Source organism: Beta vulgaris, chromosome 2 (assembly GCF_026745355.1).
Source record: "Beta vulgaris subsp. vulgaris cultivar EL10 chromosome 2, EL10.2, whole genome shotgun sequence".
Classification (NCBI taxonomy): Eukaryota; Viridiplantae; Streptophyta; class Magnoliopsida; order Caryophyllales; family Amaranthaceae; genus Beta; species Beta vulgaris.
In genome coordinates, this window is record NC_079203.1 from 52,593,766 (window position 1) to 52,608,926 (window position 15,161).

General features: G+C 33.4%; 2 protein-coding genes across 2 annotated transcripts; one reads left to right on the plus strand and one right to left on the minus strand.

Moving 5' to 3' along the window:
• The first annotated feature begins 5,782 nt into the window (after positions 1-5,782).
• On the plus strand, positions 5,783-10,541 carry LOC104906170 (mannose-6-phosphate isomerase 1). Its single transcript, XM_010694889.4, has 5 exons — positions 5,783-6,908; positions 7,238-7,405; positions 7,868-8,080; positions 8,932-9,189; positions 10,006-10,541. Exons 1-5 carry the CDS (start codon positions 6,423-6,425, stop codon positions 10,321-10,323), a joined length of 1,443 nt encoding a protein of 480 aa, XP_010693191.2. The 5' UTR covers positions 5,783-6,422; the 3' UTR covers positions 10,324-10,541.
• Positions 10,542-12,163: 1,622 nt separating this feature from the next.
• Positions 12,164-14,934, minus strand: LOC104906160 (40S ribosomal protein S7). The gene is made up of 6 exons (XM_019252128.2): positions 14,778-14,934; positions 13,880-13,964; positions 13,716-13,789; positions 13,500-13,623; positions 12,566-12,748; positions 12,164-12,454 (listed from the first exon to the last, which is right to left on the minus strand). The coding sequence occupies exons 2-6, from the start codon at positions 13,952-13,954 to the stop codon at positions 12,335-12,337; spliced, it is 576 nt and encodes a 191-aa protein (XP_019107673.1). The 5' UTR covers positions 13,955-13,964; positions 14,778-14,934; the 3' UTR covers positions 12,164-12,334.
• Positions 14,935-15,161: the final 227 nt, after the last annotated feature.

Genomic DNA, 15,161 nt, shown 5'->3' on the forward strand with positions numbered 1-15,161 from the left:
CAATATATGCTTTTATATCAACTCCTCAAAAATTTTACTAATACAAAATTGAAAAGGTGAATAGTTTTAACTATATATTGACAAACAATAGTGTCATAATAAGAAAAGATTGAAGGGAGTTCAAAAATGCAGAATTTGTGGACCTTCAATTGACAAACAACATCATCTCCAATTCCATAACTATTTTGTCTCATTGTTATACCCTCACAATCTTCTCATAAGAGCCCATAATCCACGGCATATAAGCTAGATTGTATATCATTTGGCATATCTTAAGATACGCCACATAAATTGCTGGCTAGCTCTTCTTATATCATATACTCCTTTTTTTAACACAAATTGGAGGTTATATATATCTTATACTCCTAGTATATTCCTTAGATTATCCCTTAATAAAAAAATAAGTTTCAGGTTTAACAATTTTAAATAATTTTAGATAAATTCCAATAAGTTTAGTAAGTTCTTATACCTTATAAAATAATTTCAATAAGTTTCAATGACGTATAAATAAGTTGAGGTAAGTTTAGGAAAATTTAGGTGAAAACAATGCACCTTGTTAAAATATATATTAAATTACTCTCTTGTACAAATTAATTAAATTTAAATATATACTAGATTATCCATGTTTATAGGTATGGAGTTTATACTTAATGGTTTTGATAGAGAATATACATTGAATAGTATTCTCTTCCTAAATTTACTATATATTTTTGTAAAATATTTTCTTAGCAAGTCTTGTTAGTTTCTCTAATACGATTTAGGACTATTATTTATGAGTTTGTCTTGTAAGATACCGTCTACTTCTAAATTAAAATTAGGCAATATTAAGCCCAATATTAAAAAAGAAAATTAGCCCAATAGTGACTAGGTTAATTTCTTTCGGTGACTTGTTTAACTCATTTAGTGAGTAGGTCTATCTTTATGTTAAACTTAGACCGTCTCTTTTAATAATTTTCTATTACTCATGATTGTTGGTAGATAACTAGTTTCATTGTGGGGATTTGGGGAAGTATGAATGCTTAAAAGTTTATCTTGAATTGAACTTTGTCCCAACAAAATTTCACATGCATTGTTTCTTGAAATTGAACTTTGTCCCAACTTATGCATTGCTTTCTTCATACACACAAAAACTCGTAATTGATTTATTGCCAAACTTCTAAGGGTCAACTGCGTTACTTATTACTACCTTGAGAAGTTGAGATCACTGCAACTTCTTCATTAAACTACCAACCCAATTAAGTTTGAAATATTACAATAATGGGGGAAAGTTGCGTCACCCCTAACCTTCTTCTGGTGCTTTTATGCCAGCAAGTGCGAAATTACCTACATATATGTTGAAGTGTATGATAGTACGATAATACTATATTCCCGTCGTCCCATAATATAGTGATTGTTTCTATTTTATACGGTATCTAAGATTAACATTTGACTTTCGATATCTTTCATTCCTTATCATTAGAAAATATAAAAAAGTAGATATAAAAAACTATACATTAATGCGAATCTAACAATATCCCACATAAATATATATTTTTATATATACAAATAAGAATATTCGATCAAAATTTTTAATGTTTGACCTTAAGATTATAGGAATAAACAAGCATTATATATAGGACGAAGGGAGTACAATATAAGCCATGGTTATTTATTTGATTTGATTTGATTTGAATTGTATTAAGCTATGGTTGCATTGGCTATATACATGGCATTATATATACCAAGTCAATTGATAAAAGAAATTGTTCAAAGTCTAGGGAGTTCAAAATATTGACCAATTTCGAGATTGATATTAGGCATATTTATCTCAAATAGTTGTTTTACTATCTGTTTATAGTATTTTAATATCTGCCATTATCTTTGTTGTTCGCTAATCTACTACTCCCTCTGTTTTTTTTTATCTTTCTCACTTAGAATCTTGACACTATTCATGCATAGAGAGAATCTTCTCAAATGTTCTCAATTTATAAGAAAAAACATAGTCATGTGGGGTCTTGTTTGATTCGTCTCAATTAGTACTTTATTAAAATTCAATCGTTATAATTTTTACTAATATATAATGAAAGATATTTAAGTTTTAAAACGTGCATTGGCAAACGTGCAAAGTCAAAGTAGGAATGATAAAAAAAAACAGAGGGAGTACTTCTGTATTTTTGAGAGTATTAATGTTTACTAATATTTCCGTATTTTTTTAGTTATGCTATTTGCCTTTTTGGCACTATTTATTAAATAATTTTGTTAAACTATCTCGCACCATTATATAATAAAAAATATAGTCAAGTGAAGTTTTGTTAGATTCGTCTCATTGCGAGGATTCTAAATATCATATTTTTATAATTTTTACTTACATCCAACAAAAGATATTAACGTTCAAATAAACGTCTAAACAAATGTAAAAAAGCAAATGGCGCAACTAAAAAAAATACAAAGGTAGTATTATATAAGTACTCGGCATGACCAATTGTTATAATAGTTCAAAAAAAATGTTTATCAGCATTATCAAGAGACTAACATGTTAACGCATAGTCGTTGGTCAAACATTAACAATGAGAAACCATAATGTTTTGACATGGTCAAATAACGAACTATTGCTTTAATACCAAATTAAACATACTTAATCCCAAACCAATTGTGTTGCAGGGAGGAATAAGGATGGTGTTAATGTGAAATTTGGATTGCTTGTCAAAGCGACAAAGCCTACAAATATTCATAAGAAGAACATGTATAATAAGTTGGACATTGGTATAAAAATACTTTGTGCATATCACAAGTTTGAAACTAGTTGTTGATAAATAAAGTTCCAAAGTTATGTCATATAACCTCCTAAAAACAACTATTTGGTCAACATCCACACATAGAGAAATATAGAACAATATATGTATGATGTTCCGATATGGAATAAATGCATTGGAGAGTGAACCGGTATCTTTCAAGTGTAAAACGCCTAAGTCAATAGAGGGTAATAACGAGTATATCTCACGTAAAATATAATAATATATGTGAATGTACCTTATCACTCATATCAACGGGTATTTATAGGAGTCGGCAGTGTCCTTGTTAAGGTCGGACTCTGCTCCTATTGGTTGGATACAATTCTATCATCTTTCAATACTTATATTCAGGCCCATAGGCATATTAGATAATCACTTGATCAGTCCAGGCCCATATGGGAATGGCATATGTTAGGAGTACCATCAATATATCCTGATAAAACCGGTATGACGTAGTCAACGGCACTATAGCAAATGTATTGACCATGATGGTCTATAGCGGTTCCTCTAGACCGATATAAAACTTAGTCAGCCCCGTATATATTATTTCCCTATAAATTATAATCCCGTAACTTAATCTTATTTTAAAAGATGTGGCCAACACTATTTCAATAAACAAATTAAACAAGTTGGTTTTGTAGTCCGTAGAATTGACTCTCATCACATATTCTTTTAAGTTTTAAGTATAAGTTTTTTTATCATTTATCTTTTGGACAAGGTTAGTTATTACAGTTGAGCAAATAAGGTGGAGCATAATATAGGAAAAAACTCAAAATATTTAGTTCGATTCTACATAGTCGCAAATTGTTATGCGATACAAGAAGTATCCACGTCCATAAAGTGTAAAAATGATAGCGAGTAGCCTAGTACATACACAACTACGTTTACAAAAGGACGAAGCTATCCACACCACAAAAATACAGTCCACTAACTACATGATGAAATTAGACCATGAAAACTCAAATTTGAATGAAGTTTGTAATTTAGTATAATGTGGAAGATGACAATTATTAACATGGTTCAAGACTTTAAGTCAATAGATGTAATAAAAGGTAATTAAAAGTTTCTCACTAGGGAGTACGTGTATTTGGTTTGTCTAATTTTTACTTGTGTGAAGTACAATTATGTTAATTTTTTCTAATTAGAGTTTTGACCGAGTCAAGACACTAAAAGCTAATTAAAAAGCTTGTGCCGAACACGTCCTAATACAACTTCCTAGGAAATACATTATGGGTGTTGTGTTTGGTTGGAGGGAAATGGGAGAAGCATAGGAAATACAAATTCCAAGGGAAATAGAATTTCCCATGAAACATGGGAAATCACTCACCAAGCCCACCAAGCCCCCCCTTGATGAGTAATTTCCTAGGAAATGCAATTTCCTATGGTGTCAACCAAACAATTTTGTCTAATTCCTAGGAAATTAACAAGGGAAAGAATTTTCCATGAAATATAAATTCCCATGGGAAATTACATCCCGTGTGAACCAAACGAGACCTTAGAGTTGCATGAGGACTGAGGTAGTTGTTGTGATGATAAAATAAAAATTGGAAAAAAAAAATCAAAAATTAAAGTGGTAAAAGAAAGAAAAAAGTTATATCAAAACGAGTAGGTCTCGGCCTGCATCACACAGGTGGTTCTGAGTAACATTCATGATTTAAATTATTTTGAATTATTTTTACATACATACTTTTAACGAATATTAGAGATATTACTGGTCAACACATTGCATCAAAGACGGTGAAATTTAAATTGAACAAAATATTTTTCAAATGGAATAGTATTTTTTATTTTGAATAATTTTTTGTAAAAGGTAAAATAAATATCGTTTGCAAAAGTTGGCGGAAATTAGGAATCCCACTCTGCAAGGGACACGAATCAAAACCATTGTCACAATGATGAAAGAATGGCTCCAACCAACTAGGCCAACATTTATTATTATACACTATTTACATTTATCCAATACAAATTAATACTTGTTAGCTCAAAAACCAAACATGCTAGATTACTATCTACGCCAGTCCTTATCCTCTTGAGTTTTAGTGAAAATCTACAAGGTAGAATTGTAGCTGAATACATTTTAAAATCAAGGGATTATATTGGTGAGAAAGAAAAATTAGGGAATGGATTTTGATAAGAAAAATAGGAGTGATTTTAAAAAAGAGAATATATGAGTCATTGATTTTTTAGTTAATGATTAATATTATTCAGTAAAAAAACTCAAATGGACCAGGTGCATACTTAGTGTGCACCGGATCGGTAAGATATTAACTTCATATAGTGTGTTCTACAGACATATAGTGAACTTATATACAATATAGTATATTATATTAACAGAAAACATAATGTGAAATTATATGCAATATAATAGAGGAATTAATTAAAATATTTTAACATACAAGAATATCTAAGTTGTGTAGTATATATCATGAGATTTGTTATACAATATGACATGATTTAGTTTTTGCATGATATAGTGAGTGTCTGAATGATATAGTGAGCTTTTGCTTGATATAGTGTGTGTTTGAATGATATATTGAGTTTCTGCATGATATAGTGTATCTGAATGATTTAATGAGTTTCTGTATGATATAGTGTGTGTCTAAATGATAATGTGAGTTTCTGTATGATATAATGTGTGTGTTTGAATGATATAGTGAGTTTCTGCATGATATAGTGTGGATCTGAATGATATAGTGTGGATCTGAATGATATAGTGAGTTTCTGCCTAATATAGTGGGTTTTCGCATGATATAGTGGGTTTTAGTAATGATACGTTGTTTTGACTAGTGCATACTAATGTTAACGTGAACCGGGTCCACACGAGTAAGATTGATTATTCAAACTTTACAATTCTAAAAAATCCAAATAAATCTACATCCTGCCGGGCACATCAGCTCAGATACTAGATACAAGGATAAACAGATTTACTACTTGTTCCTCCTAGTATCTCTTTCCCAAAATTGAGGATTAGCAGAAAGTATAAACTTAAATTTCTTACCACAAATGTACCAGCCTGTTTCTGTGTATTTCTTTCCCTTTCCTTCATCCCCTTTTTTACAACTGCCAATTTGGCTATTTCCCCCCTTTTTTTCACCCACCGACCCTCCATTAACTCCTTTATCTTCTTCATCATCATCTTCTTCCTCTAATTCTCTCTCCATTCTTCCGAAATTCAGAGTAAAAACCTAGTAATTTCTCTTTCCGTAAACACAACAAAAAAATTCCTCCTTTTGTTTTTCTTGCCCTTTTTTCCATATATACCTTTCAAAGTACTCTTCTCTTTCTCTCTCCTACGATACCACACAAACCCATCCTCTGGATCTCATCTTCAATTCTTCTTCTTCTTTCTCTCTCCATCAATTTCCCCCTTTTTTTCTATATAAAAACCTAACCTTTCTTTAACAATGACACACATATTCCAATTTTTCGAATATACCCTATTCTCATTTCTCTTCCCTCTATAACAATCAAATAATCTGCTTTCTATTTAAATCTTCCCTTTTTTCACTTCACTACACCATCTACATTTGTGGGTATCAATCAATTTTACAATTTTTGGTTCAAAATTCAATCTTTTCTTTTTAAAAAATTTGTGGGTTTTGGTGGGAGGGGGAGTTTTCTCTCTCTTCCGGTGAAATTGGGTGTTTTCCGATGACTAACGAGTTTGCTGATGATGTTTCATACTTAACTATACTACCCATTTCTTTGATTTTTGTTGTGATTTGTTTGGTGTCATTGTTGAAGAAGAAGAGTAAGGCTATAATGGCGGCTAATGGTGTTTTTTGGAAGGATGAAAGACTTCAGAGGCTTAAATGTTCAGTGAAAAACTATGATTGGGGTAAAATTGGGAGTGATTCTGAGGTTTATAGATTGTTTAGTGCCAATTCTGAGGGTAATAAATTGGATCCAAACAGACCTTATGCTGAATTTTGGATGGGTACCCATGAATCTGGCCCATCTCATGTGATTAAGAAAGGGAAAGTTTTGGCAAATGGAAATCATGGGTTTGTTGTTCTTAATGGGAAATTTGGGGATTTGGAAGGTGATACTTTAAAGTCTTGGATTGAGAAGAACCCTAATGTGCTTGGTCATAAGGTTGTTGAGAAATGGGGATATGATCTGCCCTTTTTGTTTAAGGTAAATTTTGTTGAATTTTGGTTTTGTTTAACTGTTATTGTGAAATGTGTTGATCTTGCTTAATTTCATGTTTACTAGACTCTATGATGGTTGCTTTATTGAAGTTACCAAGATTTTTAGTATGTTGAATCATGTGTATTTTAGGTGTTATGGAATAAATCAAACTTTGTTTTCATTGTTTCTTCTGCTTTTTACTTGTGATTGTGTGGGAATTGGTGTGGTGAATGTGTGGGAGTTTGATGAGAGGCATTGGGTTGCTAGTATGTTGTTGGTTTGTGGTTATAAGGAAGAATCTGACTGTAATGCTGTTGTTATTTTGAACATTGTAGGCGTTGTCGGTTGCAAAGACACTGTCAATACAAGCTCACCCATGTAAGGAGTTAGCAAAGAAATTGCACATCAAGGACCCAAGTGCTTACAAGGATGGGAATCATAAGCCGGAAATGGCTCTTGCTATAACCAAATTTGAGATCCTTTGTGGATTTGTCGGTATGAAGGTAAGAAGCTAAATGATGTTTCTTTTTGTTTCTTTTTTCCAATTGTTTACTACTTGTACCTTGGTAGCTGCTTTGAGTAGTTTATTTGAATGTGCTGGAGTTCTCTTCTGCTTTGTTGTTCAATAGCTACAAGAGTGAATCAAAAGTTCAAAACTTCGGCTTGCCATTGTAAATTAGAACTCTTGGTTGTCCTGATTTGGTAGAGATTTGGTGAGGAGCTCCTTTATTGCTGTTTGTTTGATATAATAGCATATTGAAACTCCAATGCACCTTGGGGGCCCTCTTGTCTTTCTGGCTGCTATTTTTCAAATATCTATAAGGTTACAATTGTGTCATTATCTGGATAACAATGTTTTGTGGTGGTGTTACCATCAAAGTTTCTTGTTTTCTTAGAAATTAACAAGTAATACGTCATATATGCATAACGTATATGCTAAAGTATTTGTTTCCTGTCTACTTTAGGACCTCCAGAAGATTCTTAAAGGTGTTCCAGAAATCTCGCAGTTGGTTGGTGCTTCGGTTGTGGATCAATTGTTGAACATCACCGCTGAAGATGATGAGAATGCAGTTAAAGCTGCTCTGAAACAACTGTTTACTCAGATCATGTCAGCAAGTGAGCACGTAGTTGCTGAGGTGCTATCTCAGTTGATTCCTCGTTTGAGGAAGAAGGAAGTGGTATGCTTGTTTTTCTTCTTATGTATTCTGCATTTTCTTCATTCCATGGAGTTGTTAGTTTCCTGATGAGAAATGGCAGATGACTGGTTTATTAAGCTCCAAATATTTTGAGTTTTAATTTGCAAGCTTCTACCTAATAACTTTTAGCTTACATGATTAGACCCTTGGTTGTTATTACTCTTCCAAAGAAGGGCTACAATATTCTGAGAAATCTCAGGCTTTTAAATTTGATATAGTTAATCACATGCCAATAATCGTGAAGAATAGTTCAGAAAGTATGCACTCTAAGATATTTTGTGGCTAGTTAAGTTTTCTCTTCTTGTCCTTAAAGGTTGAAGGTGATCCACTGATCCTTTTTGTGGAGATTCTAACTAATTTTTTTAACCCCCCCCCCCCCCCCCCCCCACCCCTAAAAAAACATTGATCTTCTGCTCCATTAGCAAATTTAAACTTTGAAAATCTGAACTTACCATTGGCTACATCAGTCTGATTTATGTCTCTTTTCTTTCGCTCCTGTTTCCTTATATATTCAGTATTTTAAGTGGTATGTTAAGTACCCTGACAGCAAATTTGATATAGAATTGTCACCTTTTTGTATTTCGGGAAACCTTTTTTCTTTATTTTTAATCTGTCTGCTTGTGATGAAAATCTCTTTTAGATGTTTTCTAGCACATGGTGATAAGCTTTTAAGAGTGAAATGAACTATCACGTTGTTTCATCCATCAAGAGTTAGATGTCTTTTTTTTTTTCACTTATGTGGGTCCATGTGCTGATCTGTGTGAATATGTTGCAATTATTTGTATTTCAGTGTTGTCGGTGAATCAATATCATAACATTGTCTCTTGTATCAGTTAACATCAGAGGAGAAGCTGGTCCTACGGCTTGAAGAGCAGTATCCTGGTGATGTCGGTGTACTAGCAGCTTTCCTTATGAACTATGTAACGCTAAAACCTGGGCAAGCCTTGTGCTTGGGGGCAAACGAACTGCATGCATATGTATCTGGTGATTGCATTGAGTGTATGGCTACTTCAGATAACGTTGTTCGGGCTGGTCTAACTCCCAAGAAGAGGGATGTGAAGACTCTATGTGAAATGCTCACATACAAACTGGTACGTATATCATTCAGTAGAAATTTTTTCACTCCTGCTTAGCATTCAATTTTAGGATAGTTGCAGACCGTGTTGTACAGACTCGCTGTTTATTTAACATTATGTACCCATGTCGGAGCTTCGATACTATGACTTGGTTGTGACACTGCAACATTTCATTTTGTGCTAAAATTATGGGGAATTATTTTCAAATAGCTGAGTGACATAGATTGCATACTTCACTGAACTGTGTTGGTACGACCTGTTAGGTTATCCTGTTACTTTTAAGTTACCATCATCGGCCACTTTCTCTGGATATCGACCGTCTTAGCATAATGGTAGCTACTAAGCTGTCATATATGTTTACTACATTTTTTGTTATTTGGTGCTTTTGGGTGATTCCATAGCTTTATTCCTTCATGAGATTACCTTTAGCATTTTTCATGCGCTAGTATGTGACAAGTTGATGTTGACATGTTTATCTTTTTTCTTCATCAAAATCATGAAACTTGGTTTTCAGTATTTATTTATAATGTGAAACATATAGTATTTTGAAATTCAGCAAAACACATCGATGTTCTCTCTTTACTCTTTCGAATTCTCAATATAACAAGTAGGTTTATTGAATTTCTAACCCTTACTAGCTCGACCATTGTTGTAAGAATGTCCATACTCCATATACCTCTTTCTTCAGTAGAGAAGAAGATGTTTATTGAGTAGCCTTACTTATCTCTTTTGGGTAGTATGCGTCATATTTCTGAAGTTCGTATGTACCAGGTTCAATCATATCTGATCTATATGGCACTCTTATCTGACTAAATTAATCTAAATCTTCAGGGTCGTCCCAATATTCTTAGCGGCTTTTACGTAGAGGGTACTAACGAACGAACAAAAAGGTACCGACCTCCATTCGAAGAGTTCGAGGTTGATCATTGTGATCTCCCTGAAGGAACATCGACACATTTCCCTTCAATTGCTGGTCCGTCCTTATTTTTGGTCACTGAAGGAACAGGAACAATAGAAACAAGTTTATCAACAGAAAAGGTCAGAGTAGGTGATGTGCTATTTGCACCAGCAAACACAAAGTTGAAATTAAAATCCTCTGGTAGAAGGTTCCAACTCTACAGAGCTGGAGTGAACAGCAAATTCTTGTGAACCTCACAAAAAATAGAAGCTACATAGCATCTTTTGCAGATATTCTTTTGGCAGTCTTCCATGCATCTTAATTTCACTATTTTGAGATTAATGTATTTATATATATATATATCTATATATATTATTTGTTGATTTTAGCTTAAGGGCTTCTGTTGTACACATGTAACCACAAAAAAAATCATAGTAAAAAATAGTAAGAGAAATTTCTTATATCTCCATATTTTTGTTCTCTCATCTTGCTCTAGCCATAACAGTTTATGAGTGTTAATTGTGATGCATTCTTTGAACACTTGAGATAGCCCATATTGGCTTTTCTTATGGTGTGTTTTCTTCACCTGAATTTCATTCATATGTCATCTTAATTTATTATTACTTATCAACCTTTAACTAAACCAAGCTTCTATTCGTCGTTCCGAAATTACTTAATATCGTTTCGGTTCCCACTAAATATTTTCAACATTACTCTTTCTTTTTTTTTCTTTTCTTTTCCCAAACCACCACCTCCTGATATTCAAGTCATTTGATATGGTTTGTTCTTTTATGGTTAAGATCTTGAAAGCAAAACTTGCAGGTTGTGAGTGAGATTAGTATTCATCATCCACTGTAATCATGTTAAAGACATTAGTATTCATTTAGATGGTCCCAATTAGTTCATGCTTCATTCTGATTTGTAATGAAGATCTCAAATATATTGCATTCATAATCAAATGAATCTAAATTAACAGAGCGTATTCTTCAGGTTAGACTGTAATAAATAGTCGTGATACTTTTTATTTTGTTAGACAAAAACTTCTCCCAATGTTTCTAGTAATGGAACTGTATTTATGCATTTCTTCGCGAATTTCTATTATTAATTGATACTACACTTACATGGTAGTAACAGATTTATAAAGAAAATGATTAATTCATTTAAAAACAAGCATTATTGTGGATATCACGATAAAATTTTCTTCACATTAACATAGTCATTACCTTCGAGAAAATTAATTACCACCTATAAAACAAATACCAGGGATTACAACTTGCAAAGATTTTTTTTATTTTTTTTTTAACAATGGTGGGAAGCAAACAACAATATTAAAATAGAGATGAGGTAAATCTTAAACAAGTTCGAACACTCCCATTACCAAAGTATGTGCAAGATGAACTTATTAATGATTCACTTTCAAAAGACGTTACCATTGAAAATCCTTCGCCAAGAACTTGTTGGAAGGGGAAGGTGGATATATTTGAGATGAGATTTAGGGTGTTTGGAACTTGCTTGAATCAATGAAATTATTGAAAGCAGAGAAAAAATGTCATTCATTATTATTGCCCAATTATAATTCCCAACCAAAATCGCTATTCAGTTGCTGTAAAATTTTGCTCATGATAGCAACTTCTGAAACCTCGACAAACACCCTAAACATGTTAAAGGGACTTCCCCAACTTTATACTTCATGAAAGCTCCTTCACAATTTCCTCCTGTTTAGCTGTCAAATTACTCGAATTGTCGGAAATCCAGTCCAAGTTCACCATATTTAACCAACCACATATCCAATTTCGCCAAAGATAGCGATGAGCAGAGTTTCCAGTGACAAGTCTATATAAATTCATCCAAACTAATGATCTGGGTGATATCTTTGTAGTAAACTTGCCTACTTATCTTCGCCAATCCGTCGAATAGGTAAAAACTTTAAAGGAATGTTTTTAAACTTGTAACATATGCATTCCAATTGTGATCAAAATCTTCTTTCTTCAATTTAAGCAATATGCAAATGTGGTTCAGCAAGAACATGAACTGATTAAATAAAACATAGCAGACTTTACTCCAAAAAGAAGCAGATGTTCTGCAAGCACATTTCACAATACCCAAAATCTCTGGCATAAAAAGAAATCTCATAATTGTACTTGTTCCTACATAACAACGCAATTAGAGGTCATGGCCAAAACTTGATAAAGTAGTAACTATCTTAAGAGAGAAATAGACAATTGTAACACAAAAACTCTGATGACATGCTGAAATGCAAACTTAAGCTTCTGTGTTTGGGTATTCAAATACTACATCCTTTCCGCAAAGTTTCCTGTAGACTCCAGAAAATGTCTCAAGCTTGTACTCGGTATCATTCTTGGCTTTTGGGTCTAAGTAAACCTGTCAATCATCATCAAGAATATATATCAACAATTTGTAACACATTTTCTCACCCAAAAAAAAAAAATTTGTAACACATAATTCTGTAACACAGTTGAAAGCTTAATCTACCTTCATGATTTTGGAGCCATCAAGGCGGTATCTGCAGCGCTTTCCAACAATCTCAGCTGGTTGCACAAGGTCCTCAAGGATATTCTCATGCACTGAAGTGAGAGTACGGGATCTAGGACGCTTTGCTGCGGAGCCCTTCTTTGGGGGCCTCACGATCCTTCTAGAGGCAATCACAACAACATCCTGGAGAAAGTGAAGAGTCACCAAACAATAAGATATAACACATTCAAAATTTATCCTCCACACTACAAAATTTTATTTATTTTTCAGATTTGTAGGATGAATAACCTCTGGGCTACCATCGCACAAGGAAACCCAGAGGCCAAAGCACTTGGAACATTAAGAGGAATCGTCATCCAAGTACCCCTCACTTGGCGGGATTCAAACCCCTAACTTAAGGTCATGCACATGGAACACTGACCAAGCGAGTCAAGCCAAGCTTGGTACTACTACTTCAATATGTTGTAATCGCAATAAAGATATCCAGCAAAAGGAGGCTAAACAAGCCAATAATGTTGTCAGGTTTCCCATACAAGGTATTGCAAACTGAGTGCAGTCAGTAAGAAAGATTAAGATAGCAAAATGAATAACCCAATGGGCGATGACAATGCACCAAGTTATCAAGTGGAAACATACCAACCAGTCACCCAGATTAAAGCAGGAGGGTAAGACTAGTGAATGGCAGTAGATTTTAAACATGATATGGTGCATTTTCAGTAACTTGATCGAAATCCCAAAATGATGTATAAAAACAGCAAAGGAAACTATGCTTGAATTATAGGTCAACAAGATATATTTGCATTTACCTGAAGAATAGCTCTATTCTATTGGATTGGTACAGTCATTACTCATTAGTTTAGAACTAAAACACAAACCCAAGTCTATAGCAAACAAAAAATGAGAAGCAAAAACAGCAATGGTAAGTTAGATTTACCTTGCCACTGAACTTCTTCTCAAGCTCCCTCACCAACCGGTGGTGAATTTTGCGGAAAGATTTTCTCAATCTGTAGGGGACATGGATAACAACAGCCTTGCGGTTGTTTGAGATGTCAACCTGACTGCATAACAACAGCACAGGAAATTTCATCAATCATCAATGCAAACAAACAAATCATATAAGACATAAACATACGAGTTATGCAGTTCTTACGCAGCAGAATTGATAAACAGATCCTTCAGATCACTTGACAAATCCTTGTTGTTCTTCTCAAGGTCAAAAAATGCCTGTAAAAAGAACAACACAATTCTTAGTTATATGTGCATCAATGCTCAGCAAATCAAACAAACAAACAAAATCAAACCGCAAAACTTTACCTGAGCAACAGACTCCTCAAAATCAGTAGGGTCTACACCCTTCTCTTTCTGTATTTTCCTCAATGAAGTAAACATTTTGGCAAGGCTGATGAAAAGACAAAAGAACAGCGTCAATCATCTCAACCACACTACATTCAACTGCCAGCACTGACAATCAATCGATTACTTTATCACATGAATTTAAATCTAAATTGACCGGAACGGCCAAACAACCCATCATAAGTGCCGAAAAAGTCTGCGAGTAATGTAGACTTTAGATTTTAAATGTTCGAAATTACTCAGCCTTTACATCTTATTTGGTAAATTGAATCTACTTATGAGCTACGACAAACTATGATGATGAAAGGGTAATGTAGATATAAACTGTTTATAATTTCCCAGCATTTACATCTTGTTTTGTAATTAAACTAACTTCTGAGCTAGGACGAAATTGTCGAAACTAAATACAAACAGAAAACCCTAACTTGTAGCATTTTGAGAAGCAAAATTACTAACAATCAATAGATGCAATTACCAACCATTCTAGTATAAATTTCTACCACTAAAACCCTATTAAAACCCTATCGAAGTCATTAATTCAAGATTTCCAGTCACATAACTGCAAAAACACGATTTGATGAAACAAACAAGAAATAATAAAAGTATGCGCATTAAAACATGAAATTCCATACTATCATATGATTCCATGAAACAGATATGAATTAAAAAGTTATACCAAAACATCGAATCATAAGTATATAACATGTAAATTATCCATTAAAACATAAGATAAGAAGAAAAAAAAAAGTTCTGAATTCATGAAACAAACATTAACAATCTCATAAAATCAATCAATCAATCGCATGAATAATAACATAAATTAGATCTTAAAATCATGAAAAAGGGGAAAATAAAAAACCTGGAATTAGGTTTGAAGAAATTCGAGCCTCAGAGAAATCGGAATTAAGTGAGGGAGGCTGAGAGTGTAGAGGGTTTAGGGTTGGGAAGATGTTTATTTATATACTCCTTGTTCTCATCAACTAGTTTAGGTTTTTTATGGGCCGGGTGATTGGTTTGTTTTTTGTTAATGAAAATGGGCTGGGTCATTGGTGAATCGGAAAAACTACTCCACAATAAAGACAACACAAATTGTAAACCTTTATTTATTTATTTGCGAGATTGAAAATCGGATCTAACCCGACCTAACATGTTTGAAACCTCATGGACCCGATATGAATCCGCACCCGAACGAACTCTACCCGATCTGGAATGTAAATTGAACACAAAGTTGACCCGATTATGG

Bases quoted from the DNA above. Each gene is read 5' to 3' on its own strand.
- LOC104906160 (XM_019252128.2), bottom strand. From the start codon at position 13,954: ATGTTTACTTCATTGAGGAAAATACAGAAAGAGAAGGGTGTAGACCCT. The intron at 13,790-13,879 runs GTAAAGTTTTGC...TTCTTTTTACAG, and splicing joins TTGAGGAGTCTGTTGCTCAG to GCATTTTTTGACCTTGAGAA. The intron at 12,749-13,499 runs GTAAATCTAACT...CACTTTCTCCAG, and splicing joins AGAAGAAGTTCAGTGGCAAG to GATGTTGTTGTGATTGCCTC.
- LOC104906170 (XM_010694889.4), top strand. From the start codon at position 6,423: ATGACTAACGAGTTTGCTGATGATGTTTCATACTTAACTATACTACCC. The intron at 6,909-7,237 runs GTAAATTTTGTT...TGAACATTGTAG, and splicing joins ATCTGCCCTTTTTGTTTAAG to GCGTTGTCGGTTGCAAAGAC. The intron at 9,190-10,005 runs GTACGTATATCA...CTAAATCTTCAG, and splicing joins AAATGCTCACATACAAACTG to GGTCGTCCCAATATTCTTAG.